Here is an 18,021-nt window from a genome sequence, read left to right as displayed (position 1 = left end):
GTGACCTTGTCTAGAGTGCATGTTCAGCTGAGAGTTTCCACGTGTGGTCTCCAGACTCAGTCCACTAATGGATTCCACCTCTTAATAGTTTGTGATCTTGGGCAGACTACTTTGGAACTTCATTTTCTCATCTGGAAAATGAGGCTAATGATATTTGATTATAGAATCACTGCAAAGTACACGGAAAGTATTCAATAAATAGTAGTTGCTACTTTTATTATTATAATCCCTACTACAATAGCAACTGTAAAACCACCACCACCCCCTTGGTGGGCTGCATGGCTGGAGTGGAATGACATTTATGGGTTGGGTGTTTCCATCTTAACAGTAGCTACAGCTCTTAAAAGGCCCCTGTTCACAGAGCAGAGCCTTACGTGGAGAAAAAAGTGCATAGAAGATGCTGCCGTTCGTAGCCTTTATGGGCTTGGTACAATTAGGGAATATTTAACAGGTGTTTAATCTCCAAATACATCTGAGGAACCTAAAGTGCCAAAGCAATTGCAGCCATAAATGCTGACTGAGGGATTAGCAGGGTAGAAATGGTCATTATATGTGCATTAAATTTTTTATTAATACTATTTTAGTTATCAATCCACCAGTGGTCTAGACCGTTGGAAAGCGTTTTTCTCTCATTTGAAAACCCAAGATGGGAATGACCTCAGGTGGACACCGACAGAGCCCACAGCTCCCATATTTTTTTCTCCCCATTTTCAGCATGAATTGCTGACAATGACCCCTTTCCCTCACCTCCCGTGCCTTCTTGAGGATCCACTGCAAAGACTGCATGTATATTCTCCCATTATCTGAGTAATTAAGGCACCAGTGTTTTTGGTCTGTGGCTAGCCAGTTAATAGGGTAATAAAACTTTAAACATTTGGGGGCCTGAATCATCCACATGTTCACATCCCCAGCCTTGGCATACGGTTGGCGAGCTACTTCTCTGTGTGTGAAGAGAGAGGAAGGATGGAGATGCTGGGCAGGTGGTGATTGCTACTGCCCATGATGCCTTCAGAATCTGGGTGTGTTCTTCATTGCCCAGTCTTCTTTCATCTTTAATCTCACTTAGATGCTAAAGTCAGGGATTGTACCCGAGATTGCTAGACTGAACCTAATGCTGCTGTTTAATATGGCATGAGTTTATGACATAAGATTAGAAAGGATCTCATAGGTCATTGGTTCTGACCTCCCTCCCAGGCTTGGGATCCCCTCTGCAGTGCCTCTGCCAGGTGGCCATCAGCCCCTGACAGAGCACTCCAGTGACTAGGGAGGTTGCTCTTTTATAGAGCAACCATGTCATTTTTGTCATTTTTCGTGGCACTAATTAATAGATAATTAGACAATCAGTCCTTAATGCAGAGCTGGAATTCAGGGCCTTATAACTCCCATCCACTAGTACTGGTTTTGCCCTTGGAGTCTGTCAAGTCAAATCTGAATTCTTCAAGACAGCCTGGTTTTCTAGAACATGGTTACTCTCAGCGGGCTTGTGGTCCAGCAGCAGCCCAGCCCCGTCTGTGCAGCTGGAGCATCTCAGACCTTCCCAGACCTACTGAAGTTTGTCCTACTGAGTTTGGACAAGATCTCTGGATGAGTGGTATGCACATTACAGTTTGAGAAGCGCTGATTTGATCTATATACCACCCCTCCCCCAACTACTTTTTCTCTTTTTAGTTACTATTACTGTCAGGCCTGCTGGTGCTCCAAAAATCAGTTGAGAAAGAAACATTTAACACGAAGCAACAATTCCAGCTCTCAGTAATTGAGATATAAGTACAGAAGTGATGTGACATCAGTTAAAGTTGTCATTCTATTAATTGGAAATCTTTTGACAAGTATTTCCATGTAGGTAATATTGATGATCTTTAGCATTTCTGGATAGGATTTAGAAGATCACAAATGCCTTTGGAATCATTAAAGACATTAAATTATGCTCCATGTAATTTAATGCCAAATATTGCCTTGTGATTTTAAAATACCTGATAAACAGACTAAGTAAGTTAATCAGAACAATTCACTTTCCAGTCATGCCAGACAGACAGCCACAAAACTTTATTCCTAACACTCTTCAGCTGCAGGAATAATGAAAGTTTAAATCATTTTCTATTTCTGACATCACTGCAAGGGCAGAGACTCAGAATTCAGTGTTTGAAAGGTGCCTAGGAGATGTACCCTATGGAAACAGCTGTGCTGGAGGGAAGTGCTTTCAATTTGTGCACTCAGCAATATGGAAATGAACTTGGCAAGTTCGTGAGCATGAGTAAATGCTTAACTGCCTTTCCAACCACAAAACAGCTTTCTATCTTTGGCAATTTTTAGACGTTCAGTAAAACAGACCGAATGTAATACCAGATGACACAGTGCCAGACTGTCTTCAGTTAAACTCTAGCAAAAACCTGAAGAAGCTACTTTTCCCAGCCCTTGTCATATTTCTCTCTTCATCTGGTATATTCATGATGCCCTTTACACCTGATACCCCACAGGAGGGGACATCAGCCCAGCAGTGTTAGGTTAATGCAGTAAGTCTTGATCTCCCTGGGTCCCAAGTCCATCCTGTGTTGTGTCTTTTAGGGTATTTAGCTCAAGGTTTAGGCCCTACGCCTGGGTCACTGGGACAGCAGGAGCCACTCCTTGAGACATGGGCCCTTTAGCCAGGAGCAACCACCATCTCTGTGTTTTTTCTGTTGTGAGTACTGATTCACTCTAATCTAGCCACATTATTAAAGTCCTATGTTCTGAGGGCTCTGTGGGGCTTTTTTATACCCCCTTGCTTCCTCAGACTCATTCAGTAAATATTTATTTAGGGTGCCTATTTTTCCCAGGTAGTAACATTATAATTAATAAGACATACTCTCTGTCTGCACTGAACCCACATTCTAGCTAGGGAGGCAGATGGTGCACATGAGGTTTGCATTAGTGCTATCAGGAGAAAGAAGGAGAGATTTCTGCCTGGAAGAGGAGGTTTGGGACTAAATGAGAATTCACCAGGCTGAGAAGTAGATGGGACTGGCATTCCAGATATAAAAAAGCAAATGAGCAAAGACTTGGCAGTGTTAAAATGCACAGGCTAATGTCCCTCCCTGTGGGATACCTGGTAGCTCTGGGCAGGTCACACACCTTCTTGCCTCTAGCCATATGGCCTTTCTCCTTAACTGCTTCCGATGTCAGGGTCTTGGTTGCTTCCTGGATTTACCCACCACTTCCCCCCCACCACAAGGGATTTATTTCTTGTTGATCATCAGAATTTATGTATTTAAACTATAGTGAAAATGCGGTATGCCATAATATGTCACAGAATGATTAAAAATGTTGATTCTGCATTCAGGAAGCGTTACCACTTGGTGGCTTTATAACACTGGAGGAGTTACTTAATTCTCTCTTCCTCAGTTTCCACGTTCAAAAAATAAGGATACTAATAAATCCAACCTCAAAGGGTAGTGCAAGGATTAGCACAATAATATGAGTATGGTGTTCAGCACACTATCTGATATATAGTAGATGCTTAATAAATGTTAGCTATTGTAATTGCTTCATTAATTCTTTCAATGTATTTATTAATATCTAGTATGCACTATTTTAAGTAGTGAATAAGACAGAAAATGTTCCTGCTTTCATGAAGCTAGAAAGTGTCCCAATCATTTTATATTATTATTGTTTGCATTTAAGTATTATTACAATCAATCCCACTGGGTAATATTTCCTGAGGCACTATTCTTTTGTGTTTTAAGTGGCATGCTGTACAGAATTGTGGATGCAGCTTAATACCTCCTTGTAAGCCAACTGCACTTTGTCATTTACTTGGTTTGAGAACTTTATTTTCTTGATTTGAGGCTCCAACAACTAATAAACCAGGAGAATTCTCTTAGCTCCTACTATATACTTAGTACTTTGCTGGGGTTCTAAGCAAGTTAAAAAGATGGTCCCTATGTTGGTTTGGGAAGAAAAGACCGAAGGACTAGAGATAAAAATGAAAAAAAGAAAAAAGAAAAAAATCACCCGTTAATTAAACGCTAAATTAATTGGTATGAACAGTAATACTCTTGTAATTTATAGGAATATATGACCAAAGGGATTTGGATAGTTTAGGAATTTTGTGGAAGGAGGTAGAAACTGAACTAAAATCTCAAACAGTTTACATGGGTAGAAAAGATCAAGAGAAGATTCTTAGAGGCTGGAACAATATAAGTAAATCACAAAAGTGGAAATAAGGAAAAACATGTCACATTCATTTTTATGTTGCATGAAAAACAAAATTATAATGGGGTCCCATAAAAGGGACCTGGGAGCCTGGGTTAGGGTGGTGGCTGGGGAATGGAGGAAGGGACATAGAAAACATACATTCTGAAGATGGAACCAACGGGACTTATAAGAAAATCTTAGAGTCTTTACAATTTTCAGAGCAATTTTACATACACTGTGTCCTGACCTGCTGTTCTTTCCCAGCATAATACACAGAATTTGTGCCAGGTTCATCAGCAATTCTCAACCCCATCATTCCTTTAACCAGTGTCCCCACTTTACTCTCCTCAAATGAAATTCACCATTAATTTAATGTATTTGCACACATAATTTTGAAAATATCAACATCATGCTTTACTGTACTATAAAGTGAAGTTCAAAGAATGTGATATATATTTTACATATATACCACATATATATTTCAATATGTAAAAGTCCAAGCATGCCTGTACCATAATGAAGTGGTCAAATATCCCTAAACAGAGTACACAACAGCTATGAATGCAGATGATGCAAGTGTGTTGTTAATAACTCACTGTCATGACCTACAGTGATGTGAATTTCTATAATGGTGGGCAACACTTGGTAAAGTTCCAAAAAGAACAAAGTACAGTCTTAACTTGTTTATTCACTACTTGCATTCCTGAGAATTCAGAGTGTATAAAAACTATGCAAAAATTGTTTTGGCATATGTGTGAAACAGTTCAGTTCTCTGCTCGAGTAATTTTAAGCAGGTTTTCACCTACAAAAATGTTTGATAGCACTTAGGAAAGTCTTCCGGATGTGGGACAACTTTTTCATTGTACAAGACTGAGGCATTGCAGGGCATCTAACATTCCTGGCTCCTAGCCATTAGGTGCCGGAGACATCCCCTATCATTGTGACAACGAAAAGTACCCCAGGATTCCACAGTGCCTCAGAGGGAGCAGCTCCACCCCACTGAGAACCACTGGTCGGATGTTGGCTCTCAGATTTCAGCTGTGTGACTCAAGGACGTGACAGACAGGGAAGTGGGGAGGGGGAGGATTTGGGTGTTGAGCCCAGAAAGAGTTGGCTGCAGTGCTTTCTTCTTCACTCAAGAAGAGCCTTCACTTTCTTAAATACTTCAAATCTGGCTTTTCCAACCTGGTAACAGTTTCTAGTTCTGAGCACAGGTAGAAGATAAAATGAGGAAAATAGATGGTATTTGTAGGAAAAAAGTTGAAACCTTTTGTCTTATTTACATTATGGGCCAACAAACCCAATCTTAATTCTCTTCCCTCCATGTTGGCTCATTGGTGGGAATGTACTATGTATGTCCCAGGAGTTCAGGAGCAATCTAGTTCTAACATGAATCCTTGAAACTGTTTTGAAATTTAATTCTTGTTTTTTTTAAATGACAGGTATGATCTCATCCTTTTCCCCCCGCTCCCCCATGTTTGTAACATATGCAATAACAATGTCTAATCTTTGGTGTTTGCATTGTGCACAACTGAACATATTGAGAAGATGTGCATAGTTTAGCCTTAGCACTCTGCAGGTTGCCTTCTGCCTGGGGTTCTTAGAGTAAAGAAATCAAAAGGCCTTAATACACTTAGAGTAATTTCTAGAGGATTTAGAGCCTTGGATTTTCATTTAACAATGACAACAACACACAAACTCCTCTTTCACAAATATGGATGTATGGTATCTAATTATTTTTGTAAATAGTCATTTGGCCCAAAGATACTGGGCATTCTTCAAATGCATGCCAATTTATGGTATTCCAAGAACACAAATCAGTCTACAGCCTTTTTTCAGAGCGAAGTTTATTCATTTGCCAATCAGATGCATACTGTTCACAGGACAGCAGATTAGGCATTGTAAGTAAAATAGACCCTTTGTACTGTCAAGGAAACTGTTGTCCAGTAGGGATGATAAAACCTCATATATATTATCACAAGTAAGTGGTGAACCATTGGAGATGTGAGTTGGAACGTGGATGGGGTCTCTAAGGATGAAATAGTACTTTCTCTGGAAAAGTCAGAATTTTTAACTTGAGGGCTTTAAAGATTCATTAACATTTAGACAGGTAAAATGCTTTAAATTTTGAGGAGTGGCCTTCTGAGCTAAAATAAATGTGAGCAGGATTTTTTGTGTTAAGTAATGAGCTTCGTGACTTCCCATCACTAAATAATATGCATGCTCCTTTTATTGTCTGGGTTTAATTAAGTGATTTGAATAACTGATAATAATTGCTATAAAGAAATCTCATCCAATGCTACTAACTTTTTGAAAAAAGTCCTCTAATTTAAAAACTGAATCTTTTCTCTAAGCTTTGCTTTTTTTCCATCCCTTTCACAACTCTAAATCTTGGGATACCACTGTGATATTTCAAAACTCTGGAATATACCTTTAACTTAGTTCACAGCAAAGTGCCATCAGGTAGAAGGCAGGTATAAAGAGTTCAGTTGCTTAAGTAGGAAAGGGTTCTTATTACCAAGTGGGTCCCATGTATTGAACTTGAGGGCAACACGGAAACCGAGCCAGAGCCACCCAGGACACCGTATGGTTTCCATACCCTCTCTGTTAGACAATCTGTGTCCTGGGACTGGAGTCTAACTGCCTTCTGCTCCCTGGTGCTGGTCCACACTTAACTGTCTATCTCCCAGTACCTCCTGCTTCTGCCTTTACCACCTGCTTATAGGCTGGAGATTTGACTTAGCACAAATTCGGAAAACTTAATTACCCTATGTTGGAAATGTTTTTATATCTGTACTGGATGGTAGTTAATGAGTATATATGTGTATAAATTCATCAAGTTGTACTCTTAAGAATTGTACGATTCACTACAGTGTTTATTGCAGCTTACAATAGCCAAGAGTTGGAACCAGCCCAAATGTCCATCATCAGATGAGTGGATAAAGAAACTGGTACATCTACACAATGGAATTCTACTCTGCTAAAAAAAAGAATGAAGTACTACCATTTGCAGCAATATGGATGGACTTAGAAAAAAATATATTAAGTGTAATAAGTCAGGCACAGAAAGAGAAATACCACATTTTCTCACTTATTTGTGGGAGCTAAAAATAAATAAATAAATACACAAATGGGGGTGGGAGGTGGGGAAGAAGAAACAACAATCACAATTCCATGAACTTGTTAAGACAAGCGAATAGATATGATGTTGATGGGGGGGGAAGGGGGAGAAGGAGGGGGAGGGAGGCATCGGTAAAGGGACAGAAAAATCAACTGCATTGTATATTGATAAAATAAAAAAGATGTGTGCATTTCACATGGGATATAACCCAGTAAAAAATGTAAAAACAATAATAATAAAAATCAACTATCTCAGTCACTGAAGTATTGCAAATTTTAGTTTATCTTGGGATAATTTAGCAATGATTTATTTTTAAGCATTTTCAAATAAATTTTCAGAATTTTTATTGTTTTTCTTTTTTATTTCTTTTAAAATTATTTTTAAATTAGTCAAAATAACCTAAATAGCTAGTAATGGAAAATTAATTGTAATAACTATTTGTAGCTCTTCAAAACTGCAAACCACTCAGTAGCCCCCCAAAAAGAGTTTTTGAGACAAAAGAAAGAGTTTTCAAATTTCTGGAAAAAAAGGATGAAAATACTTGTTGCAAACCATCTTTTTGATGCTTCAATATTTCTAGTACTTAAATACCTAGAATTTGAAGATATTAATTTTCAACTAAATCATTATTTTGATGAAGTTGTCATGTTTACTAACTTGTATCCAGTCTCACACTTTTCAGCCAATTGTTAAACCAACCCCCCCACCGCCCCCACAGCTTCTGTCCTGGTGTCTGTAGCTTTTGGTTAAAATTCAGACTGAAGTCTAGTGCTGAATGAACAGTAGCTGAGTGATGATGTCCAAGTGAACAAAAATAGAACTTAGAGTAAGTAAAATCTTTACTTTTAGCTATGGTTGTCAAAATTCAAACACTAAAAGAGAGAGAAACATTTCCTTCTAAAAGAGAGCTTTTTAAAAAAATCAAGTTTGATGCCTCTAAATTACAGCATTAAATCCTTAAAATCCAGGGATGGTATAAAAATTAAATTTGAATTTTTTCTCCTCAACAAACCCATCCAGACTCACCATCTTGGATGGATCTACTGATAGTATGAATTGCTTCTTACTGTTATTATTTTTTTAAAAAGACAGACATTTAGCATGAACTCTTTTGTTGGAACAGGACAGCTGGGAGGTGGTGGAAGGACTGAGGGGGGAGATGAATTATACTCAGGAGCCACCAGTCCAGAAAGGATTTCTGCTGAAAAAGAGGAAATGGCCCTTAAAAGGCTGGCACAAGGTAAGACACTGACTGTGGCTGTACTTTTGTTTGCACCCACACTATCCCACCCAGCAACTGGTTCTTAACCACTTATATTTAATTCGAAGCTGACATTTGAGACCAAGGGAATGGTGTTTAAATGGAACATCTCAATGAATTATACTTTCTGCTCCACAGAGATTCTTCTATCTGGACAGAGGAATCTTGAAATATGCCAAGAGCCAAACTGATGTAAGTCTTCTTTTTGGTGCAACATGCTATTGAAGAATTCTGAAAGGGTAACTGTCAGCTCAGGGATGAGACTGTGTACATTTGATACATGCTATTGAAGAATTCTGAAAGGATAACTGTCAGCTCAGGGATGAGACTGTGTACATTTGAGGATTACAGACCTCTGAACTGGAAATCGTGGAGGGTAATGGATTCCCCAGGTGGAACAGAGGTGCCTGCTTCCCCTGGTCTCAGCCCTGGGTTCTGGGTAGGGTGAGTTCACCCACCAGGGTGAGGCTCCTGCAACACCACACTGGTATCCAAAGGTCTGTTGTGGTCTTAGGGTTGTGCTGAGGGATTCTCTGGGTGGAAGAAGATGTCTTTGCAGCTAGGTCACAGGAGCAAAACACAGGGCAGGTGTCATTCCCACTCTTACAGTGACTGAGGGGTTTGGTGGAGGAGGCCCTGGGTGAAAGAGAGTTCCTCTCTGGTTAACACTAGGCAGTTGTCCTATGAGGGCTCTGAGGGACCATCAGTCCTATTGCCCTTTGTAAGGGTCTTCTCCTTACTTCCTCTGCTGTCCTCTCTTAGCCTCCTGCCCATACTTCTAAATGAATTTAGACACCAGAAACTAATTCAGTGGGAGGCAGTGCAATTAACAGGTTAATTCATGGCTATGGAAGTCAATCCATGGGGTTTACTTTTTTGTATCCTCGTGTACTGGCTGTGTAAACTGCTTGTTATTTAACCCCTCTGGACCTCAGTCTCATCTTTAAAACAGGGAGAATGCTGCCTATCTCACAGATTAAAGAAGACTTCATGCACAGCACTTAGTACTGATTCACAGTAGGCACTTGATAAGTTGTCGAGTTCATGTTCACTGTTAGTGGGTGTGGAAGGCGAGGGTAGAGGTAGGTAGTATCAAGGGCATTATTACTACTTTCAACACAAGGGTTCTCGAATGGCTCTCTTTGTGCCTCTGCAGATAGAAAGAGAGAAGCTGCATGGCTGCATTGATGTTGGGCTTTCAGTGATGTCTGTAAAGAAGTCATCAAAGTGCATTGACCTTGACACCGAGGAGCACATCTACCATTTGAAGGTGAGAGTGCTTCCTGGTGCACGGAGTTCGTCTATGTCAGGAAGGGATTGTCGGTTATTATACTACCTTTGGGGTATTCAATCAACATGTAGAAGATCTTCATTTCCAAATTGTTTCTCACAGACAGTATTAGGATGGGACAGTTCTTCGTTGTGCAGGATTGTCTCTCCCACTGCTTGAAGGTTTGGCACCCTTGTTGCCTCATTCCCTAAATGCCACCCCTCCTCCTTAGTCATTGTGACAACAATCAAGAACAAAACAATCATGTAATCATGTTTCTTACACCCCACTCCTCGCCTCGGGCAGTACCATCTTTAGTAAAGAACCATTTACCATAGGTTAAAATATGTTCCCTGAAATATAATAGTCAGTGGAGCCCTGTCTTACAACTTCAGCTAATTTTATAGGGATTCCATTAAAATTCTCATATTGAAGTGAAACATCAGGAAATTTTTCCCTAAAGTGTGAATTTCAAACAGTACTTTTCAAAGCTGTGTTTAACCTCTTGTGCTCTCTCCTACAGATGGTATAGATAGTTAAAAGCATGAAGCATGAGATCTTGATCTGGTTCAGATCTTGACATGGCTAATTACTAGATATTGAACTTTGGCTAATCACCTAATCTCTGAAAGTCTCAGTTTTCTCACCTAAAAAAAAAAAAAAAAATTATTTTAGTGCTTATCTCACAGGACCACGTGTAGAAAACTTGGCATAATGCCTAGCCCATAGGAAGCTTAATAATTTAGCTATTGCACATGATTATTGACTGGTACCCCAATGATAGAAACTAATTGAGAAAATGCTGAGCCTCTTTTCTTATTTGGGCAAATTACTTGGGATATTAGAAAAGGGGGCTGAGGGTTAGGAAAACAAAAGCATGAGATCATGAGCTCCATGTCTTAACATGTTCCTGTCCTCTCCATAGCATGTGTGTGGTGATGGAGCAATACTGGCCTACCACATGTGAGGGTTCTTCAGAAAGTTCATGGAAAGATTCTTATTATCTTTAATTCTATTTTTCCACGAACTTTTTAAAGTACCCTCATACATATGGTTGGTTGACTGGGCAAGACAATCAAATCCATTTCTTTTCCTGGACTAACTCTGTACCTCTCGGTTGTAGTTAATTGTGTAAATCAGGATTTCTCAACCTTAGCACTATTGACATTGTGGGCTGGGTGATTGTTGGGGGCTGTCCTGGGCATTCTAGGATGCTGAGCAGCGTCCCTGACCTCCACCCACTAGATGCCATTAGCATCCTTCTCCAGTTGTGACAACCAAAAGTGTCTCCAAGCATTGCCAAGTGTTCCCTAGGGGGTAAAATCATCCCTGGTTGCGACTGACTAGTGTGAAGTAAAGCAGGGAAAAACCTATCATCTTAGAAAAAAAAAATTTGAGAAAGAATATAATCCCCTCTCTCCCCCCTTGTTTCAGTGATCACTCTCTACTAGAATAGTTTAGGTTCTTTCTCCATGTACTTCCGGTGACTCTTAGTCCTGTGTTTTGATGTGGTCAGAAGAAGATTTTTGTTTATCCACTATTCTAATTAATAAAAAGTAATTATTAATTCCTCATCTATAAAGAATTAGAATGACTTAAAATACATTGAATACTAATACTGCAGTAAATACAGTTTAATATTTCTCTGTGTGATTCACTTTAAGTTCTGTTTGGTTTCTAGTTTGTTCTTTTGAACATAAGCTATGACTGTTCCTGTATGTAAGTGTGGTTATCTGGGGGTTCTTGTTAATAACCTCAGAGTCAGGCAGTTTTTAAATGTGGGCCAGTTAGTCCATTCTCTTGTTTTATAGATGAGGGATCTGAGCAGCAGAAAGGTTAAATGGCTGTTCACCCACAGTCCTAAAGCTATTTGAGATGCTGGAACAGAACCCTGCTCAGTTATTTAATAAAGTGCTTTTATTCTTTTACTTTGTTTAACCAGTAAAAAATGAATCAAGGTGAGCACTTTGGGCACTGACCTTTAAGGGCCTCTGAGAATAGATCAGTGCACAGGATGACAAAAGATTCTTGTAAAATTTCTCGTAACCTCATCTCGGAAATAAAATACATTTCAAGGACATGATTTAGGGGAGACAAATAGATGTGGGCCTGTTTGTGTTGCTTCTTCCCGTAAATGACACGTTAAAGAGCACCTGGAAAATACTAAAAGACAAAGATTGCCAGCCAAGAATACTCTACCCTGCAAGGCTATCCTTCCAAAATGAGGGGCAAATAGTATATTTCTCAGACAAACAAAAACTGCGGGAGTTCACTACCACAAGACCACCCTTACAAGAAATCCTCAAGGGAGTACTGGGTTTGGTTCCTGAAAAATAACTACCACTGCCAGAAAAACCTAAGAAAAATCTAAACCCGCTAGTACAATAAAAATGGCATTCATGAAGAGAAAACAAGCTAACAAAAACACTATCTACAACCTAAGGAACCAACAAACAAAGAAACCAAACAGTAAATCAGAAAGCAAGGAACAAAAGACACCTAAGACAACCAAACAACCAATAAAATGCTAGGAATAAATCAACACCTTTCAATAACAACTCTTAATGTAAAAGGCTTAAATTCCCCAATTAAAAGACACAGACTGGCTGACTGGATCAAAAAGCAGGACCCAACTATATGCTGCCTACAAGAGACCCACCTCACCCATAAAGATTCACACAGACTAAGAGTGAAAGGATGGAAAAAGATTTACCATGCAAACAGAAAAGAAAAACGAGCTGGAGTGGCTATTCTTATATCTGACAAAATAGACTTTAAACTAAAAACCATAAAAAGAGACAATGAGGGACACTACTTAATGATAAAAGGACTGATCCATCAAGAAGACATAACAATCATAAATATGTACGCACCCAATGTTGGAGCAGCCAGATTTATAAAACAAACTCTATTAGACCTAAAGAAGGAAATATGCACTAATACCATAATAGCAGGGGACCTGAACACTCCACTGTCAATATTAGACAGATCATCTAGGCAAAGAATCAGTAGAGAAATACAAGATCTAAACAAGACTCTAGACCAATTGGAATTGGCAGATATCTACAGAACATTCCACCCAACAACCTCAGAATATTCATTCTTCTCATCAGCACACGGATCATTTTCCAGGATAGATCACATATTAGGTCACAAATCAAGTCTCAATAAATTCAAAAAAATTGGAATTATCCCATGTATCTTCTCAGACCACAATGGATTAAAACTAGAAATTAATAACAAACAAAACTCTGGAAACTATACAAACACATGGAAATTAAACAGCATTCTACTTAATGACATATGGGTCCAAGAAGAAATCAAGCAGGAAATCAAAAAGTTTATTGAAACTAATGAAAACAATGATACATCATACCAAAACCTGTGGGATACTGCAAAAGCAGTATTGAGGGGAAAATTTATTGCATTAAATGCTCACTTCAGAAGAATGGAAAGATGGCAAGTGAACAACCTAACACTTCACCTTAAAGAACTAGAAAAACAAGAACAATCCAATCCCAAAGTTAGCAGACGGAAAGAAATCATTAAGATCAGAGCAGAACTGAATGAAATTGAAAACCAAAAAACAATTCAAAAGATCAACGAATCAAAAAGTTGGTTTTTTGAAAAGATAAATAAAATTGACAAACCATTAGCATGGCTAACAAAAAAAAGAAGAGAGAAGACTCAAATAACAAAAATTAGAAATGAAAAAGGCGATATTACAACTGATTCATCTGAAATACAAGGAATCATTCGAGACTACTATAAACAACTATATGCCAACAAATTTGAAAATCTGGAGGAAATGGATAAATTTCTGGACACACACAAGCTCCCAAAACTGAACCGTGAAGATGTAGAAAATTTGAACAGACCAATAACAATAAAGGAGATTGAAGCTGTTATCAGAAGGCTCCCAACAAAGAAAAGCCCAGGACCAGATGGATTCACAGCAGAATTTTACCAAACATTCAAAGAGGAATTGACACCGATTCTTTACAAACTATTCCAAAAGATTGAAACAGACGCAAATCTCCCAAACTCATTCTATGAAGCAAACATCATCCTGATACCAAAACCAGGTAAAGATATAACCAAAAAAGAAAACTACAGGCCGATATCCTTGATGAATATAGATGCAAAAATCCTCACTAAAATATTAGCAAACAGAATACAGCAACACATACGAAAAATTATTCATCACGATCAAGTGGGATTCATCCCAGGGATGCAAGGTTGGTTCAACATACGCAAATCAATAAATGTGATACACCATATTAATAAACTCAAACACAAGGACCATATGATCATCTCTATAGATGCTGAAAAAGCATTTGATAAAGTTCAGCACTCATTCATGACAAAGACCCTCTTTAAGTTAGGTATAGAGGGAAAGTATCTCAACATAATTAAAGCCATATATGACAAACCCACTGCCAATATCATCCTGAATGGGGAAAAGCTGAAAGCTTTTCCTTTAAGAACAGGCACTAGACAAGGATGCCCACTCTCACCACTCCTATTCAACATAGTGTTGGAAGTACTAGCCAGAGCAATCAGAGAAGAGAAGGCAATAAAGGGCATCCAGATTGGAAAAGATGAAGTCAAACTGTCCCTGTTTGCAGATGACATGATCCTATATATCGAACAGCCTAAAACCTCTACAAAAAAACTGTTGGAATTGATAAATGATTTCAGCACAGTAGCAGGATACAAAATCAACACACAAAAATCAGTAGCATTTCTTTTCTCCAATAGTGAACATGCAGAAGGAGAAATCAAGAAAGCTTGCCCATTTACAATAGCCACCAAAAAAATAAAATACTTAGGAATTGAGTTAACCAAGGAGGTGAAAAATCTCTATAATGAGAACTACAAACCACTGCTGAGAGAAATTAGAGAGGATACAAGAAGATGGAAAGATATTCCATGCTCTTGGATTGGAAGAATCAACATAGTGAAAATGTCCATACTACCCAAAGTGATATACAAATTCAATGCAATCCCCATCAAAATTCCAAAGACATTTTTCTCAGAAATGGAAAAAACTATTCAGACATTTATATGGAACAATAAAAGACCACGAATAGCCAAAGCAATGCTCAGCAAAAAAAATAAAGCTGGAGGCATAACACTACCTGACTTTAAGCTATACTACAAAGCTATAATAACCAAAACAGTATGGTACTGGCATAAAAACAGACACACTGACCAATGGAATAGAATAGAGAATCCAGAAATCAACCCACACACTTACTTCCATCTGATCTTTGACAAAGGCACCAAGCCTATTCACTGGGGAAGGGACTGCCTCTTCAGCAAGTGGTGCTGGGATAACTGGATATCCATATGCAGGAGAATGAAACTAGATCCATACCTCTCACCGTATACTAAAATCAACTCAAAATGGATTAAGGATTTAAATATACACCCTGAGACAATAAAACTTCTTAAAGAAAACATAGGAGAAACACTTCAGGAAATAGGACTGGGCACAGACTTCATGAATACGACCCCAAAAGCACGGGCAACCAAAGGAAAAATAAACAAATGGGATTATATCAAACTAAAAAGCTTCTGCACAGCAAAAGAAACAATTAAAAGAGTTAAAAGACAACCAACAGAGTGGGAGAAAATATTTGCAAAATATACATCTGACAAAGGATTAATATCCAGAATATATAAGGAACTCAAACAACTTTACAAGAAGAAAACAAGCAACCCAATTAAAAAATGGGCAAAAGAGCTAAGTAGGCATTTCTCTAAGGAAGATATCCAAATGGCCAACAGACATATGAAAAAATGCTCAACATCACTCAGCATCCGGGAAATGCAAATCAAAACCACATTGAGATACCATCTAACCCCAGTTAGGATGGCTAAAATCCAAAAGACTATTAACGATAAATGCTGGCGAGGCTGCGGAGAAAAAGGAACTCTCATACATTGTTGGTGGGACTGCAAAATGGTGCAGCCTCTATGGAAAATGGTATGGAGGTTCCTTAAACAATTGCAAATAGATCTACCATACGACCCAGCCATCCCACTGTTGGGAATATACCCAGAGGAATGGAAATCATCAAGTCGAAGGTATACCTGTTCCCCAATGTTCATCGCAGCACTCTTTACAATAGCCAAGAGTTGGAACCAGCCCAAATGCCCATCATCAGATGAGTGGATACGGAAAATGTGGTACATCTACACAATGGAATACTACTCAGCTATAAAAACGAATGAAATACTGCCATTTGCAACAACATGGATGGACCTTGAGAGAATTATATTAAGTGAAACAAGTCAGGCACAGAAAGAGAAATACCACATGTTCTCACTTATTGGAGGGAGCTAAAAATTAATATATAAATTCACACACACACATACACACACACACACACAAACCGGGGGGGGGGGAAGAAGATATAACAACCACAATTATTTGAAGTTGATTCAACAAGCAAACAGAAAGGACATTGTTGGGGGGGAGGGGGGAGGGAGAAGGGAGGGAGGTTTTGGTGATGGGGAGCAATAATCAGCTACAATGTATATCGACAAAATAAAATTTAAAAAAAAAAAAAAAAAAAAAAAAAAAATAAAGAGCACCTGGAGGGGTTTTCAGTCTTGTACGTACTTCTGCTAATCAACACAAGAGCCAGCCTAACAGTTCCTCAGTGAACGATGCTGCAGACATTTATTTGCACATCCTTGCTCTCAGCTGTGGCATCAGGAAAGAACAGGATTAACCTGGATTTTTCATCTTGGAAGTTAACATCCTTTTGGGTTATTTTAAATTGCAGCTTCATAAGTTTTTGTGTCCTCATATATAGGTATCATTTTTCACTTTGAAAATATCAATACATACATACAAAAAATATTTATTGTTAAGAAATATCTGTAGTACATATGTGCTTGTTATATTCTTTGTGGTTCTTTTATGAACATGTGAAGTATTTTATAATACAAGTCACTAATTACAAACATTATTCTTCATGGAAATTAGAAATTGATAATTAACTCATCTGTGGAGAGAATGGCTAAATGTTTGTTAGTGTCATAAAAATTACAAATAATAATACTGCTGTGTAGTACTTGATCACGTTTTTTCCCCCTACTTTTGAGAGTGGGAGAAATGTTCTTTTAAATAACCTTCACATGCATTAATATATACTCTTCAGCAATGTATTCTTTTGTCAGAGAAGATGAATAAGTTAAATATTTTAGGAAGAATTTACTAATTCATTCCAGTTGAGGGAAGATTGGTCTGAAAAGTCTAAATTATAAAAGAGTTTAAAAAGAAAAATGGTTCTAATATTTTCAGTAGGGTTAAGGGAAGCTGGGATTAGAGAACTTGGAACTGCTTTAAGAGACAGATAAATATAAATTTCAGTTTATTTTTAATATAACTGGCACCGTTTTGCTTTCTTAAACATAGCGTAACAATTAGACTGTCTCATAGAAATCCTAAACATGTACTTTACGATGACCATTTTTACTTTATGTTTCCTCCTCAAACTTGTTCCCATAGACCAAATAAATGTAATTTAAGTAAGAGACATTTCTACGTAAAAAGTGGATGTCAAGAGTGACCTCAATTTGGTGAATATTGTTCCTTTTGGTAAGTGACTGACTCTCATTTCCTTCTTTCAATTTAACACATTTCAGGTGAACTCAGAAGAAGTCTTTGATGAGTGGGTGTCTAAACTCCGCCACCACAGAATGTACCGGCAGAATGAAATCGCCATGTTTCCACGCGAAGTTAACCACTTGTTCTCAGGGTCCACCATCACGGACTCTGCATCTGGAGTGTTTGACTCCATTTCAAGTAGGCAGGTAATAAGTGTTTTGCTGATAATGAATCTAAAAGAAGGGCGTGGCTTGGGTGAGGAAGTCCCATCTCGGGAGCTGAGTCTGAGGAAGGACAGGCTTTCAGAGAGGAGCAGGGTGAGCTTTAATTTGTCTGTGGCTGCCCAGTGAGCCAGAATCAGGACCTGCTGAGTATCTACAAATGGTGGGACAGTGGCTGAAGAATAGTATGTAAGGAGGAATTTCACATCCTCGAGTGCCTTGGCTTTCTCTCGACCAGTTTGACTTTGGTTTTCTTATCTGGTTGTAAAATGCTGTACTACGTGTGTAGCCATACAAGACTGCAAAATATGAGGGTATTTCAAAAAGTTCATGGAAAAGTTCCTGTCATTT

The 18,021-nt window shown here is 38.5% G+C and overlaps 1 protein-coding gene across 7 annotated transcripts in view; it reads left to right on the top strand.

Moving 5' to 3' along the window:
- The window catches only part of OSBPL3 (oxysterol binding protein like 3), a 177,264-nt gene that overhangs the window by 92,698 nt on the left and 66,545 nt on the right, over positions 1 to 18,021 (top strand). For 5 of the 7 annotated variants that reach the window (XM_063098985.1, XM_063098981.1, XM_063098983.1 and 2 more), the window contains exons 3-6: positions 8,418 to 8,534; positions 8,694 to 8,747; positions 9,712 to 9,825; positions 17,488 to 17,655. In XM_063098985.1, the coding sequence (XP_062955055.1) occupies positions 8,418 to 8,534; positions 8,694 to 8,747; positions 9,712 to 9,825; positions 17,488 to 17,655 (453 nt within the window). The remainder of the gene's footprint in view (positions 1 to 8,417; positions 8,535 to 8,693; positions 8,748 to 9,711; positions 9,826 to 17,487; positions 17,656 to 18,021) is intronic. The other 2 variants (XM_063098984.1, XM_063098980.1) reach the window with 2 other exon arrangements.

Source organism: Cynocephalus volans, chromosome 6 (genome assembly GCF_027409185.1).
Source record: "Cynocephalus volans isolate mCynVol1 chromosome 6, mCynVol1.pri, whole genome shotgun sequence".
NCBI lineage: Eukaryota > Metazoa > Chordata > Mammalia > Dermoptera > Cynocephalidae > Cynocephalus > Cynocephalus volans.
This window is presented reverse-complemented; position numbering and strand designations above follow the sequence as displayed.